We start from the raw sequence: 19,603 nt of genomic DNA, 5'->3' as shown, positions 1-19,603 counted from the left end.
GCAAGCGCGTCTCCGCACCCGCTGCAGGCTGCGTGCCAGCCGTAGCCCCCATCCAGGCCCACGAGCAGACATGCAATGCCCATTTCAGCCGGCGGCATGCGGAGCGTCTTCTTTTTCCTCTTTCTTGCTCCCTCTTTTTTCACGGAAGATTCGGTCAGATTGAAGCCTGCTAGAGCTGAGACTTGGGCCGGCCCTCTCGTGTCGGACCTAGACTTTTAGACACGGTCAGCACATCGTGCCATATCATTCTGGTACAAAAACATCTATTATCAAGCCTAAGCACGAACCCACAGCACGCCGACATGTCTTTGTGTCGTGCCGGCCCAAGCACAGCACTCTGGATACATGCATTTGATTATATGCATTGATGCAGAAATATTACCATTGCAATTAGGAAACACATAAAGTATCGACGGCAGAAATATTACGTGATTTTGTTGAATGAATAATATTTTCTTTCATGATTGCTGTTAATTAGAAAGAAAGATTAACTGCCATAGTAGAACAATGGGCTTTATACCGGCCAATGTGTTATTTTCGTATCGTGCCGGCCAAAACACGACTCAAAATGCGGGTCGTGCCATACAACTCGTCGTACTGAGATTCTAGGCATGGCCCTCGTGTTCGTGTCGGTACTCAAAATATTTTCTGCCGTATCGTGCTTTCAATCGTGCCAAATGATCGTGCCGCACCCGTCTAAAAATGCCATAGCCCAAAGACCCGATTTTTTAAATAATATTATTTTAATTGTTAATTGCAGAAATAAATAGCGAAAATGAAAAATTACAAAATAGCATCCTATCGGCTTTTGAAGAGCCGATTAGTGGCTTGTCGGCTCCTGGGCGGCCGACTTCCCACTTGGCACGCCACCATGGCACCCCGCGGCCCGTTTGACCGCGGTCGGGGGGGCTGTCAGCGCCGAGTACACCTGTCGGCTCTTCGACTAGCCATTTTGGGCTGACAGCCCAGTCGGCCCGATGGCGCCGTCGGCCCGAAAGATCCTTGGCTATCAAGGAGCCGACAAGTCCCCTGTAACTTGTTTGGCCGGCAGGGCTGTCCCCTTGCCCGCCTATAAATACGTGTTCAAATGGCATTCCTCAGCAGGAGATTTTTATTGAAATAAGTATGTGCTGCAGCCGGCTATTCAGAGAATGATGCACTATTTTATTACAAACGAGAATAACTTCCAGAACTACAACGAGTACACATACAAAGCACGTAGAAAAAAATTATATAGGGAGCTAGAAGAGGCTTCCGAAATAAACACGCAACATATTGGTCGGGAAGGAACCTAACTTATTCAGACAGTAGAACTGATCCGAATGAAACGGACCACTACGACATTCATCATTCACGTCCAGTAGCGTTGCCACGTTCTGCTTTGTCAATGCCGGACTTGCATACATCATCATACACCTTCTTCAACCACGCCACATATTGCTGATCACGACCACTGATGGATGTGTCAATCCACTCATAGAAATGACAAAAATGAGTATTCGTCTTATAAAAAACATGCTTTCATAAATAAGAAACAAAACTAAATTGTTAGAAAAAATAAAAAAAACTAGACAAACATATTCAAGAAAATATTGCACCTACCTCTTGGACTTCCTCAATATTCTTACAATACCAATACCTCTAGCCAAAAGTCTCGTACTCACGAGATATGTTGAGAACACAACGCATCTGGCAATAGCAATAGGGTGGCTCTACATCTTTCAGCCATACCGTGCAATCCGCAACACATCTAGTTGAATCGTTAGGAGGTCCTCCTAAATGCGCCTCCATTTCTCGATGCAAAGTTGCCCTAGATGAGGAGCTCATAACGGTTCCAATATATTCGAAGGTAAATTGTCTCTACTCTCGACAACGACATCCTCTTTTTTTATACACGCAAGACTGCCTGAATCATCCTTTCAAACAGTGATGGAGTCACGAAATTACTACACTGAAGAAGACCTCATGATGTAATCATATCGAAACAGTATTATAAATAGTGACTTTCCATGTAGTGGCGGTCAGTCGTGAAGTCACGTCGTCCTGAATATTATTCTGTTGAAGCACGTCGGAGTCTATCATTTAGAATTCTCAGTGACATTTAGAATTCTCAGTGACGTTTCACATCAACCGTTGATTGTCGGATTGTTAAATATGAGCAAAATATTTAAATTGGATATTTAGTATTGAATGCTTCTGCTTGTTACTCATTGTGTATGCACAAATATGACCACTAATTGCTCCGCACTTTTGCGCTAGCACACTAGGCACCGACAAAAAAGCACTCACAAATTCAGACTGCCGTACTCGGTGCGTCCAACCAAACCCACCCCTTGCGTCCGTGGCCACGTGACTTGTGGGGTCGCGCCCTCCGCCGCTCGGCGCGGGTCCCGCCGGGGGCCCGACCTAGGGACTCAGAGCACACGATATTATTACATATTCGCCATTGCTGCATGCTTGCTTGCTTTGCTGGTCAACGAGCACGCACAGCTCCTTCTGTTCCTCATGGCCTTCTCCTCCATCCTCCCCCTCCTCGTAGCCGCCGCGCTCGTCCTCCGGCTTGCCGCCGCGGCGCCGCAGGAGCATCTCGTCACGCGCCTCCCGGGCTTCCACGGCGGCGCCAGCAACTTCCCCTCCAGGCACTACGCCGGGTACGTGACGGTGGACGAGGCCAGCGAGCGGAGCCTCTTCTACTACCTCGTGCTCTCGGAGCGCGACCCCGCCGCCGACCCCGTCGTGCTCTGGCTCAACGGCGGGCCTGGCTGCTCCAGCTTCGACGGCTTCGTCTACGAGAACGGGCCCTTCAACTTCGAGCCCGGCCGGAGGAGCACGAGCACGCCGCCGGGCGGCCTGCCCAGGCTGCGCCTCAACCCCTACAGCTGGTCAAAGGTAATTAATATAACCATCTTTATTACTGAGGAACGATCGAGAGGTACTTGCTCGATCGATCGATCATGAATTAATTACTGGCTAGTTGCCTAGTTCTTGTCTTCTTGACCCTCTGAGAGGAACGAGAGCTCGCTCATTAGCATTGGTGGCTCCTCTCGCTCCCTCCATCCATGAAGATGTAAAAAAATGTAGGCCGAGAACTCGATTCTATTAAAGAAAACGCATGGCGACATAGCAGAGCAGCGCAACTTGACCATTAGTTTTTGCTGTTTTAAAACTGCGATCCCATATGTTCCAGTAGTTGAATTTTACATTAAAATATTTTAATGCTCGCAAATATTATTTTTTGTCCATGGACAATATTACCCCGGCTCTGTGCCTCTGACTCCATTATATTGGGAGCTTCAGAACAAAGCGTAATTAGGATTCACAGGATGTTGGCATTTCGTAGATCTGTGGGATACATATATAGCAGAGCGCGATACAATTGTCAAGAAATATATAAAATCAAAGCTCTATTTTGTCCTGAATTATATATCCATGCAACAATGTAACATTAAAGATCTTAACCAGACTTCAACAGAATTATGAAACTAATTTGTCATCAAAGCTCTATTTTGTCCTGAATTATATTTATTGTGTTGGTTTTCTATTTGTTTGGGTTTCGTATAGCACTATAACAAAAAAAATACTAACCAAACTTCAAGAAAAAAAAGAAACTAATTTTTCGTTAACGATCTAAATTTTTCGTAAGCTTACTGGATTGCTCGTCTACTTGTTTTGGACTTTAGTAATATGTTGTCTATTCTGAAATGTTAAGAATTTAGAAATTCTTAAGTCCGGCCAGATTGGTTATCCTCTCCCTCACACACATATATACTCTCACGCTCACTCTCACTATGGAGCCACACGCCAAAGGCCCACGTAGCCCAGCCCTTTTCCCTCTGGTGAACCCCACCTATCAGAGTCTTTTTCCCACTCAAAAAAAAATCAGAGTCTTTTTCAACCTTATTAAGTCTGAGCTGGACATGATGAGCACGGTGCCCGCAAAATCTGATGATGAATCTAAAGTGGGACATAATTCTATGGACCTCATCTTTCCTTTCCCACCTCAATCTGTCCCTATCTTGAAAGGATTTGAGTTTAATTTCGAAAACCCTCAATTTCAATTGGAAGTTTGGAACCAGCTGGTTCCAGTTGAAATCCAATGAGTAATTAGCCTCACTGACGCAATTCGTCTTGCCCACTTTTTCTTGAGTGCAATAAATGAACGTGGAAGGTAAAGAAATGTAAACACGGTCCAACAATTTTGTTCTTGAGGTATCAGAAAAAGGTTGCTCTCTCTCTCTCTCTCTCTCTCTCTCTCTCTCTCTCTCTCTCTCTCTCTCTCTCTCTCTCTCTCTCTCTCTCTCTCTCTCTCTAACCCAGTCCCTTATCATTGGAGCCCTCTCGCATGGGTACGTCAAGCATCCTGAGACTTGATAAGTTTGTAGATTGGACGTCAGAGTTCCGATCGCCATATGATAGTGGAGCTCCAGGTATGTCTTATCTAGACCACTCCGATCCCCATCGTCTTCACCAGTGGTGAATTTCACAACCAGCATCATTCTGTAGTAACAAATATGAATCTATCACTTGACCCAACTCTAGGCTAATGACCTAGAAAGCTGCACACTAAACCTAAATAAACTAGCATTATTCAATCTTACTGTTGTGCTAATTTTACTTGACAGCAAAATAGTCAAAATCGTACCTCAACTATGGGGCTCGGCTCAATTTGGTCACTGAACTATAAAAACGTCCAATTAAATCCATTACTATCCTAACCGGTCTATATTCGTCCTTGAATTTGATGTGGCACGTCACATAGGCTCATCCAGTCACCGTCCCATCAGTTTAGATTGTAAAATACTATTTTTACCCTGCATTCATAGAGCAGGTTTAACATAGATAGCTTCCAGCCCGCATCGAGCCAGACCGCTCCCTCCATTGCCAGGTTGCCGCCCCTCCTAGGTAGCATAGCTTGCCGCCCCTCGCCACCCCCTCCCTACCATCAAGCACAACCCCTCCCTGCCAACTCGGATCACCGCCCCTTGCCAACCCTCCCTGCCAACGAAGCCACCACAACTAGACCGCCCTTGACCAGCCTTCTAGCAGCTCGCAGCGATGGAAGTTGCATGCGTTAAACCTACTCTATGGGTGGAGGGTAAGAAGGGTATTTCACATCCCAAGCTGACTTGTGGTGACTGGAAGAGCCTACTTGGCGTGTCACATCAGATTTAAGGATGAAGTTGGGCCGGTTAGAATAGTTCAAGGTCTAAATTGGATGTTTTCATAGTGCAGAGACCAAATCGAGTCGAGCATCATAGTTTAGTGATGATTTTGGTTATTTTGCCATACTTGATCATCAATACCACCATTACTTGGATGGCAAAAACTCTCAAATATCTCGTGTATTCTTGGATATTGGACTCGAATATAAGGACATTTATCCATCAGATAATTTGAATTAGCTAGGTAAGATTTCATATTGGATGTATCCTCCTCACACTACTGGAAAATAGAATTTTCCTGAGGGTGACCAAACCTATAGGAAAATGAAAAATCAATTTCCCTGACGGAAAAATAACCGATAGGGGAAATAGCAATTTGCTTGTCAGTTTATTTTATCCCTGGGGGTTTGGAAAATTTCTCTATTGGTGCGCTTCCACTAGGAAATTTTCGAGCCACCAGATATGGATCTTGTTTTCCTATCGCCAAAACCCACAGAAAAATTATTTGCAAAAATATATTTCCTTGTCGACATAGTACCGTAAGTGGATGCTAGTTTTTTTTTCTTCCGATCCTCTTACCAACAGGATAATATATTTTGTTTGGGCTGTTTTATTTGCTACATTTTCCTGTCATCACTTAGCCGACAGAGAAATGAAATGCATATATTCAGCTCCAATTGTCAGGGAAATTAACCAATCAGTCATAAGAGAAAATGAACAAGATGGAACGAAATATTACCAGACTCAATTTTCTAAGTAAACCAAATTTGAGACACAAGATAAGTGTTCGCCCAACATGGTAAGTAAAGTAGAACTTCTTTTTTTTTCCTCTAAAGCATTACAAATTCAAAATAAATGTAAAAATAAAAATGAAGTAAATGCTACTTTCATGTATAAAGTTTGAATTTGGGAAAAGTTTTAGAGGTTTGACCAACATCTAAGTATAAGTTTTAAACTTGAAATAATATTCCACAAAACTTAAGAAAATTTTGTGCTTTCAGCAACAAGTTCACCTTAATTAAAAAGTAAAAACAGAAAGTGTTACACTAATCTGTTCATTTCTATGACTTAATGGATCTAGCTATCAATTTTTATATTAATACGTTTGAATGTTGTGTAACTGAATTCCATATATAAGACATTAGTTATTTAGCTACACCTATATCTGTGATTCTATTTCATTTGTTGGAGTATAGTGTATTTGGAATTTGGACTTGTGAATGGTCAAATTATATTAACACATATGCTATGTATGGTGTTACTTTAATCAATACCCAAAAATAATTTTGAACCGTCATTGTACTTTTAATCAAACTTGATACTTGTCCATTTGCGTTCTTAACTAAGATTGGCATCTGTATGCGGCCCTACCCTTATCCAACATTGACAAAACAAAACATGAAATTGAATATGGGGTCAGCGATATCCGTACATGATCCGATTGCACCCCTACTTTGAGGTGTTTAATTCCCTAAATTTATCACCTAGAATCCATGAGACTAAAACTTTGTACACTAGCAACACTATTAGTTCCAATATCTATATTATGATAACCCTTTAATGTTTGACCAACCAAATTCCAAAGCATATGGAGGGAATAAAAGAGAAGGAAGTACATTTTTCTTTTTCACATGTTTGTACTCGTTTTCATTTCTTTGATGAATAAATTTGTATTATTTTTAATTTACATTTTCCTTTTGAAACATTTTCACACAATTTGACATCCTTAGTATTTTTGGCAGCTAAGAATAAGCAAGCCAAGTGACCCATTAATTTGTCACCATTAGGTCTCAAACATCATGTACCTGGACTCTCCTGCTGGTGTTGGGATGTCATACTCGTTGAACAAATCGAATTACATGACTGGAGACCTGAAAACTGCAGCTGATGCACACAAGTTCCTTTTAAAGGTCCGCACTCTGTTTCAGCTGTAGCTTTGGTATCTTTTTTCTACTTCAACTGTGAAATCTGCAAGCCGATTTGATGTGCGCTGTTGCAGTGGTTTGAGCTGTACCCCGAGTTTCAGTCGAACCCCTTCTACATTTCAGGGGAGTCATATGCAGGGTATTATATCCCCACACTCACAGAAGAAGTTGTCAAAGGTTGATACTCTGACTAACAACGATGTAATCTGCATACCTTCCATCATCCCAAGTTTGAACCATAATGTTTGTATACCTTGACAGGGATCGAGAAAGGTGTGGAGCCAAGGATCAATTTCAAGGTTATTCCTTCAGTTTCATTCTTTTACGATCCGTTGTATAACTGTGCACGGCAAGTTCCTAAGCATGTCAGCAATGTTTATTCAGGGCTATCTGATAGGCAATGGAGCAACTGATGTGAACTATGATTACAATGCCTTTGTGCCATTTGCACATGGGATGGGCCTCATCACAACTGACATGTACGAGGTCTGTGGTTCAGCTCATATGCTAATACTTACTAGCTAGCAGCCTAGCACACTTGCTCGTAGTAGAATCAGACACTTCAAGCATCTAGGTGATGGCAGAACATATATATGGCAGACAAAGACCGATTCTCTTCTGTATATAGTTTCATTTCTGACCAGGCACAAAACTTCAAGTTTCCTGATATTACTTGTTTCAGGATGTCAAAGCTACATGTGGCGGTACATTCTGGGGTAAGGTAGATGATCTGTGCCAAGAGAACATAGAGAGAGTACATTGGGTAATCTCTTTTGAGCCAGAACAGACAAATCAATCGCATAGCGTAATCTTGTAGATGCTGCCAAGGCTCATTTCTGGTATCTGCAGGAACTAAAAGACCTGAACAAGTACAACATCCTTGCACCATGCTACCACCATCCTGAGATGCAAGAGGTTGAGTTCATCAACAGCAGCTTGCCATTGAGTTTCACAAGGCTGGGAGAGACTGAGAGACCATTTCCAGTGAGGAAGCGAATGGCAGGTCGTTCTTGGCCCCTCCGTACTGCTGTTAGGGATGGGCACATTCCGATGTGGCCAGGACTGGGTGGCAGATCACTTCCCTGCACGGTACGAAAATTAGGATGATGTCCTTCTACTTTCACCGATCATGCTATCGTCACACTGTTCCTCTAGCATAAAGCAAATATTCAGACTGTACTCAACTTTTGTTTCAATAAGCAGGGGTCTTAGTTAAAAATTTCATTGATGCCGTGTTTCTTCTGAAATTTTCAAGAATTGTGGTGCTTAGTTCATCTTTGGGCAACTATGATGATTGATCCCCATTCCATTTAATATTTCCATGTTGTTGTAGAGTGATGAACTTGCTACTCTATGGCTAGACGATGAAGGTGTGAGAGCTGCAATTCATGCCAAACCGGTACAATCTGTGATAAACCAAAACTTCTATTATTATTGAGGGAACATATCAGGTGCAAACTAACCCTTTCGTGCAAACCGTGCAAACTTCAATCTGGGCAGGGGGAGTGGAGGGAGATTTGCAAAAGTGTGATAAGAGGTGAGCGGTTAATTAGTAAAATTTCCAATCTCCCCGTGCCCTTTGGATGTAGATCCGGTGGTTTATATTGAAGTTTGCACGATTTGCATGAAGGAATTGGTTTGCGCCTGATATATTCCCTATTATTGAAGCCTGAGGTAGCACTAAACGAAAGTCAGCACTAACCTTCTCTTATTTTGGGACGATCTCAGAAAAGCTTAATTGGATCATGGGAACTGTATACTGCAAGAATAGACTACACTCATGATACTGGAACAATGCAGAGCTACCACAAGAAGTTCACTGCGATGGGGTATCGGGTGCTAATTTACAGGTACAAAACAAAAAAGTCAATTCTTCTTTTGGAAATATTAAATCTAAGTAAATTTTAAGAGTAATGTTTAGATTTTTTATGTTGTAGTGGAGACCATGATCTTTGTGTTCCTTTCACTGGAACGGAAGCATGGGTAAAATCAATAGGCTACCAAGTTGTTGATAGGTGGCGGCCATGGTACTTCGGAGAGCAAGTTGCTGAGTATGGTGTTCGCCATCCTTTTTTCACAATACTTTACCTTAGAATCACATTCCAGTTTCAATTGAATGCTGTTTTCAGTTCTCCAAGAATCTATTTTTACAACTTAGAACAATCAATGAATGCTGCCAGAATTCTAAAGCAGTCTTTTAAATTTAATCAGTGCATATATAATTGTGTGCCTATGAAAGTTGCACTAAAGTCGCGCGAGTGGTTCAGATTTGTAGCAGGAACTAGACACAAGATGAACATAAGCATGAGAATCAATATTTCTGTAAGTTTGATTTCATTTTTTTACCATTTCAGGTATACACAAGGTTATGAGCATAATCTAACCTTCCTCACAATAAAGGTATGTACCCCAACTCGATCTAGTTCCTTCACCTCCTCTACTCGCACCTGAAAATTTTATGAGCGTTAGCAAAAGAGTATGATTGAATTCTTGACCTATATGTAAACTAAATTTCATGAATCCTTTGCCTGAATTGAACGAGAATATTAACACAACGCCCATTAGCTACTAAATATTTCCATTTCCCAGTTGGATGATTTACATGAATTTCCACTCGTGATTGGGAATAAGCTTTTAACTTGCTAGTGGCTACGTTCCAGGGAGCCGGCCACGCTGTCCCTGAGTACAAACCCAAGGAAGCGCTCGCCTTTTACAGTCGCTGGCTAGCAGGAAAAAAAGATCTAAGGCAATCGGGACATATTATGGCAGAATTTACAATTTATCAATTTTTTCATCGAGTTCGAATTCAAATGCACGTCTCCGATGAACTACTGTTTTTGCTCCTTTCTATACAGCTGAAGAGATGCTTTTCATGGAGATAACACAGTTGAGCCATACTACTACCAAAATAATTTTATAGTCACATATGTTTTTATGACGGGCATGGAGTTCCACTATCCCAAAACTCAGGCGGCACACTGTACATCTAGGCTACCTGGAAATCAGTTCACAGGTGTGGTCCATGCGATCAACCATCCCTGGAAATTGCTACGATTTCCAGGAGCAGACAAAAACACAGACTATCCCTATAAATAAGCATTTCCAGGGATGGTTCAGATCTGGGTCCACGGTCTACCCTTGGAATTCATCACTATTTCCAAAAGGTGGAAAATTAATTAATGATTGTGAAAACATCCAACTATAATGTCAATGTAGTTTCGGATAAATACATACTATTTGTTTGAATCAAATGCTTTTCTTGTAGTTTGTATTAAAATCTATTTAATTTATTAATAATTTATGTAATATCTAATTAATTATTATAAAACTTGGTAAATACGAAACATTGAATTTGACATGAACCAAAAAGTTTCTCAAAAAATATCTTAAATTTAGCAGGAAGTATTTTTTTATAAAAAAATTAGCAGAAGCAATTGCAGGAGCCGATCATACCACTACCCGCCAAGGGAAATGCATTTGTAATGGCGGCTTATGGCTTCACCTGCCCCGTAGAATTCAGGAGCAGATGAAGCCATAAGCCGATCCTATAAATTAATATCCAGGTGACGGTGATGGCATGACCTGTTCTTTCAAATGCTATATTTCTAGCTGCGAAAATAGAAACGAGGTGTCGCCCTAACCATGAAAACATTTTATGCAGTAGTGCCATATCTCGTATGTATATGGCACGAAAATTTCCCTTGCATCCAAACAAACAAAAAGCTTGCTGAAATGAGGCTAAGAAAATCAAATAAATAGAATTTTTCTTCATGGAACTTTATCTGCTACCCTATGAACTGTAAAGGTATTATAGCAAGGATAAAAAAAAAGATGCATATCATTTCTGAAAACTACCAGGTAGAGGCAGGGCAGGGGGTACAACTTCACTCACCAGGGTTCAAATCATAGTGCCTAATAATTGCAGACGTGAGTGCTCTGAGCATTTTATTTATAGGCGTGTAATAGAAGCGGCACTCGTGGTTGCGACGTTGTGTAGATGTACACGATGTTAGATGTATATATATCTTTTGTAGTTTCCCCGTTGTATAAGGGGTTTTGTGTATATTTCCTAATACCTGTACATGTATATATTCGGGTCTAGAGTCCTCATAATGAATATAAGTGCTATTCATAACATGGTATCACAACCAAAATTAGGGTTCCTTTTCCTCCCGGCGTTGCACTTGCGCCTGCTCATCGTCCCCTTTTTTCTGCCTGATCCTCTGATGGTCTGCCGATTGCTCTTCATCTTGAGCAAATTGGCTTTCTCATCGTGATTCAGATCAGCTGGAGGGGGCATTACTCGTTTCCGCTGCCTCGTCTTGCCTCGATTCGTCTCTGCGTCGAGCTGCCCGTGCTTCTGCCGCCCGTGGTTGCGCCGCTGCCCTGCCTTGGCCTGCACTGCATCATCCGGCTGCCGCCGTGCCCCTGCCTTGGGCCGGGTCCGTCGCCTCCGGCCGCCTCATCACCTCGGGCCGCCGCCACTGGTCGCGCCGCCGCCCCGCCTCCAGCCGCCGCTCGCCTCGGGTCGCGCCGCTGCCCCCTGCCTCGGGTCGCGCCGCCACCCCGCCTCCGGCCGCCGCTTGCCTTGGGTTGTGCCCCCCACCTTGGGCCGCCACCTGGTCGTGCCCTTCCGCCTGGTCCACGTCGTCTTCCATGCACGAGTCGGGAAGCTCTGTTCTGAGTCTTCCACATAGAACACCCCTCGTGTAAAAAAAAGAAAAAAAAGAAAGAGGACTACTGTCTTGCTCTGGTAGCACCTAGCGACTCGTTTTGTTGCTTTATTTTGCTCCAGACTCATCAGTAGGGTACTCGGAACAAAAACGCTGCTGCTGCCGCCGCTTTCTGTTTGCGCTCTCGCCGTCGCCCGCCGCTTTTCTCTTGCGCTCTCGCCATTGACTGTTGCTGTTTGGGATGATGTCTTCCTCCGTTCCGTCTTCCGGTGGTGTGCAGATTGCGCGATGTCCGGTGCTTTTCAATGGCACCAACTACCGCGACTGGGTTCCTCGTCTACGCTGGCACATGCGTGGTCTTCGTCTTTGGGAGTTCATTACTGGTGATATACCCTGCCCACCTCCTCCTGTTGTTCCAGTCAGGCCTATTATTCCTGATAAGGCTACTGATGCTGAGAAGACAAAGATCCTTGATGATTATGATGCTAGTACGGAGTCATATGGGTCTCAGTTTGCTGCATATAGGACATGGTTGGATGATGATGCTCGTGCTGGTGCTGTTCTTGCTGCTAGTATGGAGGAGCAGTTTTCTGCAGATATTGTTGGTTTTGAGCATGCCCATCAGATGTGGGCTTTTCTTCGTGAGCGTTATGAGCCTACTGGTCAGTCTACCTATATTGCTGCTCTACGTCGGGAACAGCTATTGCTCCAAGGTGATTCTACAGTTGATGATTTTTATGCTCAGATGTCTGATGTGTGGCGTCAGCTTGATTCTATTGGTCCTCCACTATCACCTAGCACTTGTGACTCGTGTAAGGCTCAGAAGGTTGCTCTGGAGACTAGGCGCACTCATGACTTCTTAACCCGTCTTCGTGATGAGTTTGAGCAGCTTCGAGCTCAGTTGGTCTCTCGTGTGCCTTGTGTTTCTCTGATGGAGGCTCTTGCTGCTGTTCGTAATGAGGAACTGCGTCTTCAGCATGCCGGTCTACTGCAGTCTCCTTCTTCGTCTTCAGTATTGGCTGCTTGGTCTTCTTCGTCTCCAGCCGTCGCCCCTCCACCTAAGGCGCCTCTTCCAGCAGCGTCTTCTTCTGAGGGAGGAGGGGGTGGTTGTCTTAATTGTAATTATTGTGGTAAGAAGACTTATGTGGAGGCATTTTGCTTCAAGAAGAAGAAGGATCAGTCTCGCCGAGGTGGTAGTGATCGTTCTTCACAGGGTACAGGTGGTGCTGGTAGTTCTGGTACTGGAGGCTCTCAGCGGAGTTCTGCTGATTCTGAGACACAGGAGATACTCATGTTGCTTCATCGCCTAACTGCCTCTACACCTTCAGGAGCTGCTGGTTCTGTTACTCAGTCCTCTGCACAGTCAGATGCTGCTATTGCTTCTCAATCTTCTTCAGGTACTTTACCATGGATTCTTGATTCTGGTGCTTCTTTTCATATGACTCCTGATCGTACCAGTCTTTCTTCTATTAGTCCATCATCTCTTCCTATCACTGTTCAAACTACGGATGGATCATCTCTCTCTGTTGCAAGGCAGGGAACTATTTTGTCTCCCTCTTTTCATGTGCCTACTGTTTCTTATGTTTCCAAACTAACCATGCAGGTTATCTCTGGTGGCCAGCTCACTGATCATAGTTGTCGTGTGATTCTTGAATTTGACTCTTGTTGTATTCAGGATCGCATCACGGGTCTCCTGGTTGGTACTGGCCCTCATCGACGTGATTCTCAGCGTCTTTGGGAGCTTGACTGGCTTCGTATTCCTTCCGCTGCTTCTGCCGGTCTTGTTGGTTCTGCTGCATCCACATCATCTTTTGCTCAGTGGCACCATCGTTTGGGACATCTCTGTGGCTCGCGTCTGTCTATGCTCGTTTGTCGTGGTCTTTTAGGGCCAGTCTCTGGTGATGTATCTCTAGAACAGTGCCAGGGTTGTCGTCTAGGGAAACAGCTCCAGCTTCCTTACTATTCTAGTGAATCGGTGTCGAAACACCCTTTTGATCTTGTTCATTCTGATGTATGGGGCCCGGCTCCCTTTGTCTCGAAAGGGGACCATCGATATTATATTATTTTTATAGATGATTTTTCTCGCCACACATGAGTTTATTTTATGAAACATCGTAGTGAGGCTTTGTCTATCTATAAAAATTTTGCCACTATAATCCGTACTCAGTTTGATACCTCTATCAGGGTCTTCCGTGCTAATTCTGCTGGGGAGTATTTATCTGGAGCCCTTCGTCAGTTTCTTTCTGAGCAAGGCACTCTTGCCCAATTCTCATGTCCTGGTGCTCATGCTCAGAATGGTGTTGCTGAACGTAAGCATCGTCATTTGCTTGAGACTGCTCGTGCTCTTATGATCGCTTCTTCTCTTCCACCACATTTTTGGGCTGAAGCTATTTCCACTGCCACTTATCTTATTAATATTCAGCCCTCGTTCTTTCTTCGTGGTGGGATTCCGTATGAGCGTCTTTGTGGCAAACTACCTAACTATTCTTGTCTTCGCCTTTTTGGATGTGTCTGCTATGTGCTTCTTGCACCTCGTGAGCGCACTAAGCTGACCACTCAATCTGTTGAGTGTGTTTTCCTGAGATACAGTGCTGATCATAAGGGGTATCATTGTTGGGATCATGTTGGCCGTCGGATGAGGATTTCATGGTATGTTACTTTTGATGAGTCTCGCCCTTTTTATCCTCGCCCTTCTCTTGATGCTTCTCAAGCGTCTGTTATTGAGCCACTCTCTTTTCTACTTTTTCCAAATACTCCTATTGCTCCTATGTTTCCTTCACATCTAGTCCCTTCTTCTGAGGCTCCTGTTTAGTTGCCTGTAGTCCCTTCACCTAAGGAGCCTTCTTCTGCGGCCCCTTCACCTGTGGTCCCTTTTTCGGAGGATATTCCACAGGTTCCTATGGGTACTACTTATGATAGTAAACTGCCTGTCACACGTGTCTACACACATACTCGGCGGGCTGTCAGATCATCTTCTGATGTGCCTCTTCTCTTAATGAGCCATCTTCTTCTGCTGCACCTTCTGATGCTGAGACGGCTCCTTCTGATGCTGAGACAGCTCCACGATATGTTCTTCGTGATCGGCAGTCGCTTCGTCCTCTAGATCAGCTTGGTTTTGCTGGTACTGTTCTGTTTGAGCCGACTTCTTACCGTGATGCCATTCAGCATCAGGAGTGGCAGCATGCTATGGCCGAGGAGCTTGCTGCTCTTGAGCGCACTGGCACGTGGGATCTTGTACCTATTCCCGCACATATCCGTCCTATCACTTGTAAATGGGTTTACAAGGTTAAGACCCGCTCCGATGGTTCTCTTGAGCGCTACAAAGCTCGTCTTGTAGCGCGTGGTTTTCAGCAGGAGCATGGTCGGGACTATGATGAGACATTCGCACCTGTGGCTCATATGACCACTGTTCGCACTCTTCTTGCTGTGGCTTCTGTTCGTGAGTGGTCTATATCTCAGCTTGATGTGAAGAATGACTTTCTTAATGGTGAACTCAGTGAGGAAGTGTATATGCAGCCGCCACCTAGGTATTCGGTTCCTGAGGGTATGGTATGTCGTCTTCACCTCTCGCTTTATGGCCTCAAGAAAGCTCCTCGTGCTTGGTTCCAGCGTTTTGCTTCTGTGGTCACTGCTGCTGGTTTTTCTGCCAGTACTCATGATCCTGCGCTCTTTGTCCACACTTCCTCTCGTGGTCGAACTCTTCTCCTTCTTTATGTTGATGACATGATCATCACTGGAGATGACTCTGAGTATATTGCCTTTGTGAAGGCACGTCTCAGTGAGCAGTTTCTTATGTCTGATCTCGGTCCTCTTCGTTACTTTCTTGGGATTGAGGTTTCTTCCACACCTCAAGGTTTCTACCTGTCCCAAGAAAAGTACATTCAGGATCTTCTTGATCGTGCTTCTCTCACTGACCACCGTACTATAGAGACTCCTATGGAACTTAATGTTCATATTTGTGCCACTGATGGGGAGCCCCTTGCAGATCCCACTCGTTATCGTCATCTTGTTGGAAGTCTTGTTTATCTTGGCGTTACTCGTCCTGACATCTCATATGTTGTCCATATCCTAAGTCAGTTTGTTTCTACTCCCACTCAGATCCACTATAGTCATCTTCTTCGTGTTCTGCGTTATTTTCGTGGGACTGTATCTCGCTGCTTGTTCTTTCCTCGCTCTAGCTCTTTACGGCTTCATGCATATTCTGATGCTACTTGAGCTAGTGATTCCACTGATCGTCGATCTCTTTCTGCTTATTGTGTTTTTCTTGGTGGTTCTCTTATTGCTTGGAAGACTAAGAAGCAGGTAGCAGTTTCTCGTTCGAGTGCAGAGGCTGAGTTGCGAGCTATGGCTCTTGTGACAGCAGAGGTTACTTGGTTGCGGTGGCTACTTGAGGATTTTGGTGTTTCTGTTTCTAGGCCGACTCCTCTTTTGTCTGATAGTACAGGTGCTATTAGCATTGCTCGTGATCCGGTGAAGCATGAGCTCACTAAGCATATTGGTGTTGATGCTTCTTATACATGAGCACAGGTACAGGATGATATTATTGCTCTTCAATATGTGCCTTCAGAGCTTCAGTTGGCAGATTTCTTTACTAAGGCACAAACCAGAGTTCAGCACAGGTTCTATCTCTCCAAACTCAGTGTCATGGATCCACCTTGAGTTTGAGGGGGGGGGTGTTAGATGTATATGTATCTTTTGTAGTTTCCCCGTTGTATAAGGGGTTTTGTGCATATTTCCTAATATCTGTACATGTATATATTCGGGCCTAGAGTCCTCATAATGAATACAAGTGCTATTTATAACACACGATAACATTCTTTAGAGTAGAAAAAAAACGCATGACCTGAGCCTAAAGCCTGGCCTAGAAAAGCCACAGACAAGCATTATTTTCCGTTTAAAAAGTCCTAGCTATTTACCCCCCTCTTCTATGACCTGAGTTAGAGTTCCCTCCTCACTCAATCAAATAATCAGATATAAGTCCTCCATCAAATATTAAAACCATGCAAATACCCCCATAGGCCCTAGCGATCCAAAGGTAGTTTTATGTCACGTGGTGTTGCGTTATCAGTTTTGCCACGTGGACATGTTGCCATGGAAGTGGCAAACCACTCAACAAATACATAGAAGAAGAAACAAAATAAATCATGATTCCAATAGTAAAGGGTGGACTTAGGACATTCTTAATGGGGGTTTAATTATAATTAAATATAGTGCCATGTCAGTGTTTTTGATGATGTGGCAAAAAAATAATGAAGGGAGAGGTGACATAAGGTTCATGGGGATAAAATCATGTGTATACTGTCCTCGCAAAAAAAAAAGTTCATGTGTATACTGTTTTCAAGATTGCTTAGTCTGAGCCTTAAATATTTGCATTTGTGTCATCAGTCAAAGAAAAACATTCTAATCCTTAAGTTCGATTTTGTGAAAGATTTTAATAAGATTGAGCATCAAACTATGCTACAAATCATGCACCATAAGGGTTTTTGGATCTGCTTGGCTTTGGAACTTCATCAGTCTTTCTAAATAGGGTGCTTCATTGCAAGAGAGGAGTCAGACAAGGAGACGCTCTTTCCCCTCTTCTCTTTATTTTAGATGCAGATCTTCTCTAGTCAGTTGTCAATATACCTAAGGTGGTCTCCTCTCTCTATCAATTCCTTTGAACCATAGCCAGGACATCCCAGTTTTATAGTATGTTATGGACGGTGATGCTACCCTTGTCTTCACTCAAGGATATCCTAATCAATTTCTCCTTCCACTAGTCTAAAATTTAACTACAACAAATTCATGATGGACCCAATTAATAATTAATATAGAACAATCCAGAGTCCAAGCCGTTCTCTCTCTTTTGCCTGTTCAGTGGGAACTCTCCCTTTCACTTACCTTGGTATCCCTCCCAGTTTGACCAAACCCAAGGTGGAAGACTCTTAGTTTTTTGTTTCAAAGGTGTGAAAAAAATGTTGAACAGCACCTCCACCCTTCTTACACAAGCTAGCAGGTTTCAATTGATAAACTCTATTCTCACATCATGCCAACCTTTGCCATGTGTACATTTCTACTCCATAAGACTCTGATCAAATAAGTGAGCAAATTCAAAAACACTCCTTGTAAAGAGGCTTGATATTAATGCTAGAACACACCCAAAATTAAAAACTGCTTAGGATTCGGCGTAGCTTATCAGCCCCCTAGCCCTGAGTAGTTTGGTGGGGTCCGGCCCCCGAGCCTATGAGTCAGGTGAGCGGTAGGAGCCAGGTCAAGTAGATATTGGCGCCCAGCCCCTGAGCTCTGGAACTAGTGGAGCCATTGGATATGTACTGAGCAGCCTGGAGAATCATTGCCGAAGCTCGATCTAAAAAGAAGACAATGTATATATTATGTACCATAATGTGAAGATACCAAATTTATTCCGTGTAAAAATAAACTTGCTGTGTTGAGCACTTTCTTGAGCCATTTAACTCTCCCGAGCATTCTTCATGTTACGTTTAATCTCTTGCCGGTCCGGTTTTAGCCTTTGCTCATAGCGTGTGTGAGATCTTTGTCCCATGTACGCGTAGAGTTACTTTGGCATGACTGAAGATCCGAGGTTTCACAAACTAAGCCATTTGCTGCCCGAGTTGATTAGTGACCGCTAAGAGAAGACAACGAGGGTAGAAATAAGTAGTCGGCATTGCAACAAAGAAAATGTGTTTTGCGCATAAGGTAGTCAGCAAGAGCGCATATTGCAGCACGTAAATTCGTAGGGTGTAGCCGCTGTGAGCCTCTAGCACTCAGTATGTCAAACTCATGGCCATAGCCTCCGTAATTTGATATACCAAACCTGTCCATATACCAAACCTGTGGCAGAGCCTCTAAACTCGTTGCACCAAACTCATGGCAATAGCCTCCGTAATAATTCGGTGTCCCAATCCCATAGCTGTCGGTGAAAGTGTGGCCCTGGAGGGTAATTCCCATCAAGAAGGGTACTATTGGCATTTACCAACGTCACCGCTCAGTGGGTGTTCCTAGGCAGCGGCACCCCTCAAACACCAAGGGGTACTGGTGGCGGCGGCCTCACCTTGCTCGTGCTTGGCTCCTCCCCTTAGATCCGGTAGCGTTCCTCAGGCGGCTTGGCGTCGGCGTCGGCGTCAGCCTGCGCTGGGCCCTCCTCCTTCCCCTCCTGTCCTCTACTTCCTCCCTTCTCTTCCTCTCCTCTATTCTGTGGAGGCAGCGCACATGGGAAGGGAGCCCGAGGGGCTTAGGGTTTGTGGAGGTAGCCGATTGGGGTCTTATAGGGGCGCGGCAAGGGAAGGAGGCATGAATGCAGGCTTGGACTGTGGGGATTCCCAGCGTTTGTTCCCCAAATGCATGGCTGCATCACGCGCGACCGCAGCTAGGGTTTCTGGGATCACGGAGCACGCGTGGGCAGGAAAAAGGGGGCGGCGGTCGTGGCCAACGTCGATGGCGCAGGCGCGGTCATTGCCATCGTTTGGCGAGATGCGGGCGGAAAGCGCGGGGCGGAGCAGAGCAGGTCACGATGTCGGCGTGGGGTGGCTCGGGAGGAAGTAGAAAAGAGAACAGGGTAGGCTGACGTGCGAGGTAGGGTTGTCGGCAGCTCAGGCGCGTCGAGGTGGTGATGGGCTGCTGTTGGGCTTGATTGCTGTGGGGTTTTGGTTTGGATCAGCCTAGTTTGGGGGGTTGGGTTAGGGGTTAGCTTTTGGAATTAATTTGAATGACCTTATTCAGATTAATTCTCACACAATTTTAAACAAAATTCATCCAAATAAATTGAAACAAGGTAAACCCAATAAATTCCAAATAAAACCAATAACTCACACTAGCAATGTAGGCCTTATGTCTATTAGCTTTT

The 19,603-nt window shown here is 44.2% G+C and overlaps 1 protein-coding gene across 1 annotated transcript; it reads left to right on the top strand.

Moving 5' to 3' along the window:
• Positions 1-2,456: 2,456 nt before the first annotated feature.
• Positions 2,457-10,025, top strand: LOC120640542 (serine carboxypeptidase 1-like). The gene is made up of 12 exons (XM_039916413.1): positions 2,457-2,889; positions 6,950-7,072; positions 7,162-7,264; positions 7,349-7,386; positions 7,472-7,573; positions 7,770-7,850; positions 7,937-8,176; positions 8,421-8,486; positions 8,816-8,937; positions 9,025-9,138; positions 9,442-9,487; positions 9,748-10,025. The coding sequence occupies exons 1-12, from the start codon at positions 2,506-2,508 to the stop codon at positions 9,967-9,969; spliced, it is 1,641 nt and encodes a 546-aa protein (XP_039772347.1). The 5' UTR covers positions 2,457-2,505; the 3' UTR covers positions 9,970-10,025.
• The last annotated feature ends 9,578 nt before the right edge of the window (positions 10,026-19,603 follow it).

The sequence above is a fragment of the Panicum virgatum genome, chromosome 7K (assembly GCF_016808335.1).
Source record: "Panicum virgatum strain AP13 chromosome 7K, P.virgatum_v5, whole genome shotgun sequence".
NCBI lineage: Eukaryota > Viridiplantae > Streptophyta > Magnoliopsida > Poales > Poaceae > Panicum > Panicum virgatum.
Note: the sequence above shows the minus strand (reverse complement) of the source record. Positions and strands in the feature narration are given on the sequence as shown.

Bases quoted from the DNA above. Each gene is read 5' to 3' on its own strand.
- LOC120640542 (XM_039916413.1), top strand. From the start codon at position 2,506: ATGGCCTTCTCCTCCATCCTCCCCCTCCTCGTAGCCGCCGCGCTCGTC. The intron at 7,574-7,769 runs GTCTGTGGTTCA...TACTTGTTTCAG, and splicing joins TCACAACTGACATGTACGAG to GATGTCAAAGCTACATGTGG. The intron at 8,938-9,024 runs GTACAAAACAAA...TTTATGTTGTAG, and splicing joins TATCGGGTGCTAATTTACAG to TGGAGACCATGATCTTTGTG.